General features: G+C 51.5%; 1 protein-coding gene across 2 annotated transcripts in view; it reads left to right on the top strand.

The window, feature by feature from the left end:
• The window catches only part of SLIT1 (slit guidance ligand 1), a 184,670-nt gene extending 174,509 nt beyond the window's left edge, over positions 1-10,161 (top strand). For both annotated transcript variants that reach the window (XM_077947006.1, XM_015147856.3), the window contains 6 exons: positions 2,115-2,352; positions 4,021-4,151; positions 4,618-4,772; positions 5,852-6,140; positions 6,290-6,501; positions 7,313-10,161. In XM_077947006.1, coding sequence (XP_077803132.1) covers positions 2,115-2,352; positions 4,021-4,151; positions 4,618-4,772; positions 5,852-6,140; positions 6,290-6,501; positions 7,313-7,551 — 1,264 coding nt within the window. In that variant the 3' untranslated portion in view covers positions 7,552-10,161. The remainder of the gene's footprint in view (positions 1-2,114; positions 2,353-4,020; positions 4,152-4,617; positions 4,773-5,851; positions 6,141-6,289; positions 6,502-7,312) is intronic.
• The last annotated feature ends 2,723 nt before the right edge of the window (positions 10,162-12,884 follow it).

The raw sequence follows: 12,884 nt of genomic DNA, 5'->3' as shown, positions 1-12,884 counted from the left end.
TTAGGATCAGCATGTTGATTTCTGCAAAGAAGTCAACTGGGATTTTGATAAAGATTCTATTGAATCTGTAGATCAATTTAGCTAGTGTTGCCTTTTTTTTTTTTTTTTTTTTTTTGAGACAGAGTTTTGCTCTTGTTTCCCAAGCTGGAGTGCAATGGCACAATCTTGGCTCACTGCAACCTCTGCCTCCCAGGTTCAAGCAATTCTCCTGCCTCAGCCTCCTGAGGAACTGGGATTATAGGCGTGTGCCACCACGCCTGGCTTATTTTTTGTATTTTTAGTAGAAACTGGTTTTCACCATGTTAGCCAGGCTGGCCTTGGACTCCTGACCTCAGGTGATCCACCCATCTCGGCCTCCCAAAGTGCTGGAATTACAGGTGTGAGCCACCATGCCTGGCCCAGTATTGCCATTTTAACAATATTAAGCATACTGATCCATGAACATGAATGCCTTTCCATTTATTTAGATCTTCTTTAATTTCTTTCAACATTTTATAGTTTTCAAAGTATATGTTTTGCACTTAAAAAATTTATTCTTAAGTATTTTATTGTTTGATGTATTATAAAGGAATTGTTTTCTTAATTTCATTTTTTGTTTGATTTTTGTGCATTAATCTGGTATTCTACAATCTTGCTGAATTATTTCATTAATTCTAATAGCATTTTAATGGACTCTGTAGGATTTTCTTATACAAGATCATGTCATCTGGATGCATTTTATTTCTCCTTCCTTCCCTCCTTCCCTTGCTTGCCTTCCTTCCTTCCTGCCTGCCTGCCTTCCTTCCTGCCTTCCTGCCTTCCCTCTCTCCCTCCCTTCCTCCCTCCCTCCCTCTCCCTCCCTTCTTCCTTCATTCCTTTCTTTTCCTTTCCCTTTTTCCTAAGTGCCACGGCTAGAACCTCCAGTAAAATATTGAATAGAAATTGTGATAGCAAATATCCTTGTGTTGTTCCTAATCTTAGGAGAAAAAAATTCAGTCATTATTAAGTTTGATGTCAGTTGTGTGTTTTTTGTAGATGCCCTTTATCAGGTTGATGCAGTTTACTTCTATTCCTAGTCTGTGGAGTGTTTTTGTCATGAAGGAATGTTGAAGTTTGTCAAATGCATTTTCTGCATCTATTGAGATGAACTTTTTTTTTTTTTTTTTGCTTTTTCATCTATCAATGTCATATATTCCATTAATTGAATTTCAGAGGTCAAACCAGCCTTGCATTTCTGGCATAAATCTCACTTGGTCATTGTATACAATCCTTTTTATGCTGTACTTGATTTGCTAGTAATTTGTTGAGGATTTTGGTGACAATATTTATAATAGATATTGGTCTGTAGTTTTTTGTGATATCTTTTGTTGTGATGTCTTTGTTTTTGGTATCAGGGTAATGCTGGTCTCATAGAATGAGTTAGAAAATGTTCCTTCATTTTTTATTTTTTGGACAAGTTTGTGAAGAATTGGTATTTATTGTTTTTAAATGGTTGGTATAATTCACCAGTTAAACTATCTGGGCCTGGGAATTTTCTGATTACTAATTCAATTTCTTTACTAGTTATAGGTCTATTCATATTTTCTATTTTTTTCTTGGTTCAGTTTTGGTAGTTTGCATATTTCTAGGAATTTGTGCGTTTCATCTATGTTATCTAGTTTGTTGGTATATCATTGTTCATAGTATTCCTTTATAATTCATTGTATTTCTATTAGGTTGGTAGTAATGTCCCTTCTTTTATTTCTTATTTTAGTAACTTGACTCTTCCCTCTTTATGCTTGTGTCTTAAATCTCAGTTTTCTTTTCTGTAAAATGTATATAGTAAAATCTGGCTTGCAGAGTTATTGACGTTGTCAGTAATCACCTTGGATCTTGTTAAAAAGCAGATTCAGTGGGTTTCCCATTTCTATCAAGTGTCCAGGTAATGTTGATGCTGCTGGACCAGGGACCATACTTGTATCCTGATATCCTTCTGGCTCTTAGCTCTCTCATGAAAAGTGTTTATTAGGAGCATCTTCTGTCACTTTAAGAATCCATTTTCTCAAGATGTTTAGTGTATTTCTCTCCAGGGCTATGGGAGAGGAAGATACCCCCTTCCTCCTCGGCCCTCTCTGACTTGTGTCCTTTCCTCTCAGTGGACAGCTCTGTGAGATCCCTCCCCATCTGCCTACCCCCAAGAGCCCCTGTGAGGGGACTGAGTGCCAGAATGGGGCCAACTGTGTGGACCAGGGCAACAGGCCCGTGTGCCAGTGCCTCCCAGGCTTCGGTGGCCCTGAGTGTGAGAAGTTGCTCAGTGTCAACTTTGTGGATCGGGACACTTACCTGCAGTTCACTGACCTGCAAAACTGGCCACGGGCCAACATCACATTGCAGGTGCGTGCCAGGGGGCTTGGTCACAGAGGGGAGTCAGGGAGCAGGGGACCCTGGCTTAGGCCAGAGCATCAAGATGCATCCCTGCATGGTGCCTGGGGAACTGGAAGGACTCTGTGTAATCAAAACTTTTTGCATATGGGTATCAAAATCTCGGCTTGAACTGATTTAAGCACAATTAGAAAGGTTATAGTGTCACAAAACCAGGGCAGGGGTGGATGTGGTCTCATGGGTAACTGAATCCAGAAAACCAGACTTGCCATCATCCCCTCCCACCATTTCTTGTCCCATTTCTTGAGGAGGCTGCTCCTCAGTGTCTGCCTCCAGTGCTGCAGACGGGCTTTCTATGTGTGGCTGGAACATGGCCAGAATTAACTTTGGGCTTATACCTTTAACCGTATGTCCCTAGGGTCCCTTAAATTGTCCTTTTCATGCCTTCAGTTCCATCTCAGAACATCTTCCTATTGAGGGGAAAATAAAGCAAGTCCCACTTCAACAGCATTGATGAAATATATCAATATTTTGCTAAATATTTTTGGGGGATGGAGAGGAGAGTGGCTTATATTGCACAGCACATGATAAAGAACGTTAAACTCTCCTTTAGTCATCTTTCTCTTTCCCTCGAATTCCATTCCCTGTCACAAATGCCACATCTTTCTTCCCTCTCTTTTGTCCTCTTTTCCTTTTTTCTCAGAACTCTTCAGCCTCTCAAACATGTGCATTCTGCTCTCTTCCCCTACGTCACATCTCCAACATCCTATCCACTTACATAGTCTGCATGGCAAGACAACAGCTAGCCTAACCGCCAAAAATAAAATTCACCAAAACCCTAACCAGCCATTGCCTCGGGCACGTCCTTGGTTTATCCTCATCTTTTACCTGACAGTGATTTACAAAGGCTCTTCCTTGCCAGCTCTAATTTGGTCAGCTCAAGGAAGATCTCTGATTGGCCTGGCGTTAGTCACATGCCCATCTCTGAACCAGCCGCTGAGTCCAAGGAGATGGGACAGTATGACTAGACAGCCTGGGTCATGTGCCCAGCTCCACAGACCAGGGGGCTCAGGGTCTTTACCAGAAGAAATGGAGGGAGGAGGACAAGAGAGGGAAAAATGATCATGGCTCCTACAGCATCTTAGAGGGATCTCCCTCCTGAGGCAAAGATCTCACTTTTGCTTGCACGGTTCCAGCGACAGACATTACCTTCTGAGTGGCTCCTTCCACTAGGCTTGGATGACTCTGGCTGTCAGAGAGCCTTCCTGAACTTGTCCTCTCTGTAGTTCCCCCACTCAGCAGCTAGCTCCCCAAGGCCCACAGAACAGGGCTACCCACACCCTCCAGACAGGGGTCCCAGTCTAATTTTCCTCTCTGGGAAGATTGTCCTGAGGTCTCCTGGCTGCTTTTCCTGGCACAGAGTTTCCAGGCCTCAGTGGCCCGTCACCCTTCCCTGCCCAGACCTGGCCAGGCTGGCAGTGGATGGGGCTTGAACCAGAGGCTGCAGCCCCTGTTGGCGCCCCCTGGAGGAATGGCCTTGGGGAGGCTGGCCAGGTGGGGGAAGAGAGCTCTGCACAGAGCATCTCTCTTCCAATCTTGGGTGCCCTCTCTGCCCCACCTGCTAGCCTGTGCTGCTGCTGCATGGGGTGGGGTGGGAGAGAAAGTGCCACTGCCCATCAGGTCTCCACGGCAGAGGACAATGGGATCCTTCTGTACAACGGGGACAACGACCACATTGCAGTTGAGCTGTACCAGGGCCATGTGCGTGTCAGCTACGACCCAGGCAGCTACCCCAGCTCTGCCATCTACAGGTAGGGCTTCCTCATGCCCCCCAGCTGCCCTCAGGGGTACGGGACTGCCAAGGCGAGGTCTCCTGGGCCAAAAGCAGGTGGTTATCGAGACCTCTAGAAACCTGGGCTGAGTTTGAAGGACACTTGAACCATCTGGTTTAGCCCCAGTTTGGGTCTGAGGTCTCTGAGGCCTGTGCAGTGGCCCCGTCCTTCCCCAACCCACTACCGCCTTAGAGGAGGCTCCTTAATGGGGAGGGGGAGACTCATAAGTTTGAGACCCCTGCCTCAAACCTCTCAGCCTTCCCCAGGGAGTCCAAGAAGGGGAATAAGAGGGATCGGGTTATAGGCCATTGAGCCCCCACAGTCCTTTTCCTTAGAGATTTGGTCTCCTGGGGAGAACCTGCTGGTGTTTCTGGGGAAGTGCCCAGGCAGGGATGGTCCAGACTGACACCCACTCCCTGGGATGGGGAACCCCCTCTTGTTCCAGTGCTGAGACGATCAACGACGGGCAGTTCCACACTGTTGAGCTGGTCGCCTTTGACCAGATGGTGAATCTCTCCATTGACGGTGGGAGCCCCATGACCATGGACAACTTTGGCAAACATTACACGCTCAACAGCGAGGCGCCACTCTATGTGGGAGGTGAGGACCTGGCCCTGGCGGGGTCTCTTTTGCTCTCTGGCCTGAGGCCAGCCAGGAGAGCTGGTGCCTAGGGACTGCACTGTGGGAAATGCCAAGTGGGAAGATGGTCCTGGTGGTGGCCAAGCTGCAGGTGGACTGGCCTCGCTGCCTGGAGGCCCAGCTGCTCTCTGCCTGGCCCAGACTGACCAAGAAGGATAGACGCTTGGGTTGGGTGCAAGGCCTGGCTTAGGGGAGGTCCTGGGACTGTCCAGGCTGTCTGTGACACATTGGGCACCTTTCCTCTTGGTTTTGGGCTATAAGGGGCTTTTCAGTGGCTTAGGGTCCATTCCCAGTCTTGGGGCCCTCAGAGGCCCAGAGCCACTGCAAGAAGACTCAGGTATGGAGTCCCTGCATCAACCAGGGACTGCCTCGGCTGGCCTTAGAGGCTTTGCAGGCTAGATGACCCCATCGACCACCTGCAAGCATTTCTCGGTCTTGACAAGCAGGCTGTTGGATGCAGCGGGGCTGTCTCCACACCCTGTTGGGGGCGTGCTGAGGCTGGGGCAGAGGTGAGGGATGGCCCTGGGTCTCAGCCCAGCTCCGCAGCTTACTCCTTGTGCAGCTTCAGGCCAGTCATGAGCATCTGTCAAATGGGGCTTAGCAAGCCCTACTTCAGAGGGCTGCTGAGAAGGGACAGCCACAAAAGCAGTGACCCAGCGCCACACATGATGTCTCAGCCCCACCCCTTTGCTACGGCTGGGGTCTCCGGGAGGTAAAAGCTGGTGTCCCAGGTAGAGAAGGCGCCTTGGCGAGGGCAGCCAGACTTTAGGAACAGGCACCTCAGAGCCGCACGTAGCAGCTGGCCACCACCAGGCCTGACACCCCAGCTCCAATCACAGAGGAAGCAGCTTTTCCCTTTCTTCTGGGAAAGGAGCCTGGGCCCTCCAAGGTGGCAGAGGACCTTGGATCAGGGTTGTAGAGATGAAGGACAGAGGCCGCAGGCAAGAGGGAAGGCCATGGAGCTGCCTAGACCTCAGAGGTGGGTGCCTGGCATAGCCCGAGCCTGACTCAGCCCAGCTATGCTCTCTCCCCTACCCCAGGGATGCCCGTGGACGTCAACTCAGCTGCCTTCCGCCTGTGGCAGATCCTCAATGGCACTGGCTTCCATGGCTGCATCCGAAACCTATACATCAACAACGAGCTGCAGGACTTCACCAAGACTCAGATGAAGCCGGGCGTGGTGCCAGGCTGCGAACCCTGCCTCAAGCTCTACTGCCTGCATGGCATCTGCCAGCCCAACGCCACCCCGGGGCCCATGTGCCACTGCGAGGCCGGCTGGGTGGGCCTGCACTGTGACCAGCCTGCTGATGGCCCCTGCCATGGCCACAAGTGAGCCTGGGGCACTGGAGTCGCATGCAACTCCCTTTGTTTCAATCTTGGGAACAGAATAAAGACCTGTGAAGTCAGGGCTGGGTGGGCTGCATCGGGTGGGGCTTGGCTGGGTTTGTCCTCACAGCGCTTTTCTCTGTCCCCTGCAGGTGTGTCCATGGGCAATGTGTGCCCCTCGACGCTCTTTCCTACAGCTGCCAGTGCCAGGATGGGTACTCGGGGGCCCTGTGCAACCAGGCCGGGGCCCTGGCAGAGCCCTGTAGAGGCCTGCAGTGCCTGCATGGCCACTGCCAGGCCTCAGCCACCAAGGGGGCACACTGTGTGTGTGACCCCGGCTTTTCGGGCGAGCTGTGTGAGCAAGGTCAGGGGCCCCCCTCCTGATGTGCACTCCCCAGGGTCCCCCACAAATTGCTTTAGCAATTTGACTCTTTCTTCCTCCCAACCTCGGCAGCCCTTCTGTCCTCCCCCAGCCCCGTACCATGGGCTGCTATGGGGCTTTCAGGGTCCCTCCACCCTCTGGGCACTGCTCCCGGTCTCTCCTGGCCCAGTTTGCCCTGCAGCTCCCTTATCCAGGGTATGCGCCTCTTCTGGCTGGGGTCTCTCCTTGCAGAAGAGACCACCCAGGGTAACAGCTCCTGGCCCAACCTCTGTACCTTGGCCCCATCACCTCATGACCTGGGAGTGGCAGCAGGAAGTCTAAGGGTTGGGGACTCCTTCCCAGGCCATCCCTGGCCTGCTTGACCAAGATGGCTTCTGCTGGAATCCGGACTGTTAAGGCTGGGCAGGGAGAAGCTGGAGAAACCCAGAACTCAGGCACCTTAAGGATCCCCTAGGCCATCCCCTCCCCAGCACGAATCCTTTTCATAATGTTACTGCCTCCAGGGCCTCCAGTCTCTCTTGCACGCCTCTAGCAATGGGGACCTCGCCTCCCTCCGGCAGTTCAATCTGTCCTGGAGGGCCCTGGCGCTAGGACCAGACTGTAGGCCCTGGGAAGAAGCTTGTGCATGTCAGCGGGAGGCGGAAGTATGCTGGGGACAGAGATGGGGTCTGAGAGCCAAAGGATCCACCCCACAGATGCTGCCCTACTCCTCCTCTTCCTTCTGCCTCCCTGGAGGCAGCAGCTCACCCATGGGTGTGCCCTGAGGCTTTCTTTTGGTGTCTGTCCCATCCAGAGTCCGAGTGCCGGGGGGACCCTGTCCGGGACTTTCACCAGGTCCAGAGGGGCTATGCCATCTGCCAGACCACGCGCCCCCTGTCATGGGTGGAGTGCCGGGGCTCGTGCCCAGGCCAGGGCTGCTGCCAGGGCCTTCGGCTGAAGCGGAGGAAGTTCACCTTTGAGTGCAGCGATGGGACCTCTTTTGCCGAGGAGGTGGAAAAGCCCACCAAGTGTGGCTGTGCCCTCTGCGCATAGCGCTGGGCGTGGACAGGCGGGTGAGGGTGGGCAAGGGGGCCCAGCCGCTGCAGCAGCAGAGACAGTCGCCAGCAGCTGGGCTGGGGTGCAGGTCATCACAGGACGGCTCCTGGGCAGCTGGGCCCTCCTGGATGGGGTGGTGCCAGAGCAGCCTTTTAAAAGCAAATTGCGCCATAGCTGGGGGCAGCGGGGGTGGGCGAGGCCTGAGCTGCGGGCTGCCCTCTCCGGAAGTGCCTTGCACAAATAGGCGCTTAATAAATATTTGTTGAATGAATGTGTGCGTGAGGTCAGGCCAAGAAGTGCAGAACGATGACACACCTCCTTATCTGCTACCTGAGTCTGGAGAAGAAAAATGACAGCTTTCCAAACCAACCCTTCCCTCTGGCCTGTGGCCCAGGCTGGCTTGGAGCTGGGTCCGTGGCCCCGGAAGCCTCTTACCCCTCTGCAGGCAACCACGAAGTATTCTCAGTCTCCCTGGGCAGCCAGCCTGGTTCATTCTGCTGCTACAGAATCTGCTGGTGGTAGGCTAGGCTGTGGAGCGGGGATGCCGCCTCCTGCTGGCCAGGGAGGGTCGGACCCTTCCCCGCTGGATTGACTGCAGCCACTGCTTGGGAACGAGGCTGTGGGTGGAGGTGGTTCTTAGGACCAGGTCTCTGAATCCTAAAGTTCTAGGATGACTACTGTAGCTTCAAGGAGGACTTATGTGGAGGAAACAGCCACAGGGGCTGCTTAGGGTGGCAGACCCCACCAAAGAGGGCAGGGGGTTCTTTGCTCTAGGTAAACAAACATCATCCGCCTCCAGACACTGGCCACAGAAGGGGTATTGGTCCTGGGCTTCCCCAGCCACCAGTCAGCCACAAGCTGTCGGTGACCTATTGGCAGAGGGACTGGGTGTGAGGGTCTGGCCCAGGGTGCTTGACCAGGGAGCAGCTGGTTCAGAGTCCTTCACACTGCAGGCCAGTAGGGAGCAGTGGAAGGGACAGTGCTCCAGGCATTGGGAAGTCCCCACTGGCTCTATCAGTCGGGGCAAACTTTTCCCTGCCTGGGCCTCGGGTTCCTCAGCTGTAAAATGGCCGGAGGTAGGGGCAGGATGACTAAAGGAATAGTGCAGACTCCCCGACTGTGGTCTTGGGAGGCCAGAGGAGTTAGAAGACCTATTTTCATTGATCACATCAATAAGTATATATGTGCCTAACCCAGGGCTGGGGACTGCTGATTAGAAGGCTAGAGCTGGGGTAGAGGGTGCCTGGCATGTCCCATGCCACAGGGACTCAACCTAGCAACTATGAGTCCTGGGGTCCCTGTGATGGGAAGAGGGCCCTGCCCTGCCTAACGTGGGAGGTGTCCTCATGGCAGGATCTGCCCCTCACCAGGGGGCTGGGATCTACTTGCTTGGAGCTCTGAGCAAGGCCACAATGTCTGGCCCCACCCGCAAGTAGACGGCAGCCTGGGCCTCATGGGGCTTCTCCCAGGACCACATGGCATCCCTCTCTTACTCTGAGTTTCCAGGCCACGTTGGGACCCTGCAGAGCATCTGCACCGGGCTGGATAGGGCAGAAAAGCTCAAGAGCAGCCATCTTGCCTCTTCCCTGGAAGAAAGCTGCTCCGGGACTCGCCAACCCTGAGAAAGATAGCTTCCCTGGCCACCACCATTCCCCACCACCCTGGAGAAGTCAATTCCCAGGCTTGAAGGGCACTGACTGGCAGGAGGCCTCTTCATTCTGCAGGAGGTGGAAAGGGTACCTGTAGACAGGTGATGCTTACCCCTCACCTGGCGCCATGGGGCTGGGAGGTGAGCGGCTGGTGTGTTTGTTCCCAGGGAGCACCATGTGAGCTTAAGCCTCCCCTGACCAGCCCCACCACATGGTCCAGGCTCCTAGCACAGCAGCGCTGACCTCGGTGCAGTCTGAGGATTGGAATCCACCATGAGATGAGCTGAGAGCTGTGTGTCCCAGGACCAACTTTTTCTCCAACTTGGCCATCAACCAGCGAGTTGCTAAGGACTTGAGTCAGCACTCACGTTGCCTGTTCATACTCCGCTTGAAAGTCCGGAAGGCGGCTACTGCGAAATCGCCCCTCTGAGAAGTCCTCTCTCCACATCTTGCCCCCCTTTGTGAAGACCCCTAGTTCGCTCTGCATTTTAGACATGAAGAGATACAGCAGGGTGCGTCCCGAGGGAGCTGTGGCCTTGCAACACCACTGGCAACAGGGCCGGGGCTCCCGGCGAAGGTGTCAGGAAGTGGAAAAGGCTGGACTTTGTCTCCTCTTTGCCTGCTGGCAGCCTAACCGCAAAAGTATCTCTTTATACAGAATACTTACAGATTCTAATATATATTTGTATTTCATTTTGTTATAGTATTTTTATATGTTAAAGTCAACATCCAGCGTCTTGTTTTGCCTTTCAGATGCTATGTGGTCGTAGCACGTTTTGTTGGGGGTTTCTGTAGTCTTGTTTGAATCGACTCCTAGAGGCTGGTTTAGAACAGGCCCATTCTAAACGGTGTGAGGAAGCCGTTTAGAGGGAGCCACACCTGCCCTGGAAGTATTGTTTTAGACTATGTCGATGTTGTCTGTTGTCTTCCATGTGAACATGACATTGATTCACTCTGCCTTGTTGGTCTCTTTTTCTCCACCGAGAAGCGGGCCCGGTGCTGCTAGCATTCTCTCCTAGGGCTTCTGGGCTGATCACATATGGGCCATCATCCAGGGGTGGCTCCAAGGGGCTATACACGTAGGACGTCTGTTCCTGGAACTCCCTGCCCTTCCTGAAGTCCATTCCTTCTGAAGAAGGAGGGGGCCCTGGGAGAGGGGTCTGATAGACCCCCGGGGTCTGTCAGTGCATGGCCGAGCTGGGGAGGCTGCTCATCCTCATCTCCCTTCAAGTAATTGCCGTGACACGGACATTCTGTAAGTTTGTGCAGAGTCACACCCATCTTTAATCTGGCTCTGAGGGTTTCGGAGCCATCAGAGCAATCAATAGTGTGACTTCTCAGATGTCCTGTGAGTTTCACTTTTCTGTCCCTAGCACAGTGGCTCTTAGAAATTGGTGGAGAAAGCAGGCACACATACGTCTGCAGTGGCTCCGTCACCATTCAGATGAGAACACTGCAAGCACAATTTTATAGGACTCAGGATGGATGTCTGGGTAAGGCCAGGCCCTGGCAGGCAGGCTGGGCAGGGTCACTGACGCTAAACGGAAGCCTGAGCCAGGACCATGAGCTACAACCATGGACAGATTTCCGTGGAAAATTGGGCCAGGGCAATGGTCATACAAACCACACCTTAACAGCACATGGGTCATCTTGAAAGTGGCCAGTTGATATAACTTCCGTGCCTTCAAAAAATTTAGGGATTTTGGAGGAAATGTAATGAACAGTGTGCAGGAGAGAAAATGGGTTCCAATGGGGTTGGACGCTCCTGTCTCGCAAGGCCAGTCGGTTGGTTACCTGTCAGTCAACTGACCTGTCGTTTGTGTCGCCACATCTGATAAGGCAGCACGCACACAGACCCATTCCCCTGCCATGAAGAAACAGTGATCAAATGGGAACTGACAGCCCTGAAAGGCACGTTTTTCCAGTCTCATGCCAGCTGACTCTTACCATGAGTTAGACTCAAATCTTCATCTTTTCCATTTTTTTTAAAAGAGAAGTCAGAACTCTCAATCTTTATGTAAAGAAAAGCTCAAAGTATTTTTTTAAACACAAGGCTAAAGAAACACATCTGTAGGCCACCAGTTTGCTATTTCTGAGTTAAAGAAAAATCAGTGGCAAATTTCACTGCTAAAAGGAAATCCCCAGCCAAGGGAATGGGCACAGCCGGGCTTGGTTGGGAGGATGGAGGCCAAAAAGCAGTGCCCAGACTTCCAACAGGCAACATCCTGATTACTAGGGCTGCCAAGTTTTTCTGAGATTGGTGATGACACCTCTATCATCCCTAAACCCAAAGCCCTCAGAGTTAATTTTTGAGATGTCCCCTCACCCCAAGGCAGCCAGTCTGCACCTCTTGGGTATTTTCGTTATTCCACTACAGGATGACTACTGGAGGAAAAGAGGTCTATCTTAACAATTAAAACAACCAATCTGGAATGAGGTAGTCTTCCAAATTCAGACTCAGAGGGGTGGCCTGGCAGTCAGCTGTGGGGTTATTTTTGCTGGAGGTGGTTCTGCACAGTGATGGCACAGTCAGATGAGCTTCTTGTGGGTCCTTACGTTGACCCACTTCAAGCAGAGTTGAAAGAATACAATGAAAAACCTCATGAGGCTAGCAAATGGAAGGACTTTTTCTGCCACACTCCAACAAAGGCGTTGAGAGCTGGGCAGCCCTGGCCTGTGGCCTGCACACTTCCCAGTGGCTAGCCTGAGGTCAGGAGCTTGCCCTTCATTGCTCCCTGTCCCTCAGGATGAAATGCTGGCACCTTTCCAGCCCTGCCATGGGAATCTCAAGGATTCCTCCACTGTCTTTTCTTTTCCCTGAAGTTAGGCAGAACTCACAAAATGATGTATTACTGACATTAGCAAACAAGGCTTCTCTAAGCCCTGACACTTGGTGGAAGTATTGCTTTGTGGTTCCTTCTGGCAACTTATCAATTTTGCCTTAGGCTGCAAGTTGAATGACCGGCTCCAAGGCATTCTATGCCCTCTTCAGTGACTACACAGACACACTTGAATATCAAAGAAGTTTAATACGCTGCCATAAAATAAGCGCCTTGGAAAAGCTCATGGAATAGATGTCAATGTTAGAGAAACCCCTCCCACACATCCTCTGGCTCCACACCCCATCCCTCAAAACCAAACAAGAGAATCTGAAACAACACAGGAAATCCTTCCAAGCTTGGATTTCAGTGAGGGCCCCTCTACCAATAACAAGAACACAGTTTCCTACATGGCCTGATAGGAAAGCAAAACACAGAAGCACAAGAAGTCTACAAGATTTCAATATTTAAGAGACTTGGTACATATTCAAAGTTAAAATAACTCCAACTTTTATAGCTATACATATTGTTTTAAAGCAACTTAATATATTTTTAAATTTTATATATACACTCTCAAAGGTTCTTCAGGTGAGGTATGTAAACATTGTCTAATGAAAAATTTCAATGTTTCAAACCAACAAATTCACAGCATACATTGAATTTTCATCCATTAAAGACACAGTATATTCCTACACTCACTAACATAGTAGAAATCCAGGCCCAAGAGATACACACTGATCTTCTGGGTTGCCACTTGCAGAATTTCTCATTTCACTGCTCTGGAAAGACACTGTCACACAGGCCGGGAGCACACGCTTGGTACCAGGACGGTGCTAGGCCCTCTGGAGGCCCTGTCCTTGGG

Source organism: Macaca mulatta, chromosome 9, assembly GCF_049350105.2.
Source record: "Macaca mulatta isolate MMU2019108-1 chromosome 9, T2T-MMU8v2.0, whole genome shotgun sequence".
In the NCBI taxonomy this organism is placed as follows: Eukaryota; Metazoa; Chordata; class Mammalia; order Primates; family Cercopithecidae; genus Macaca; species Macaca mulatta.
This window is presented reverse-complemented; position numbering and strand designations above follow the sequence as displayed.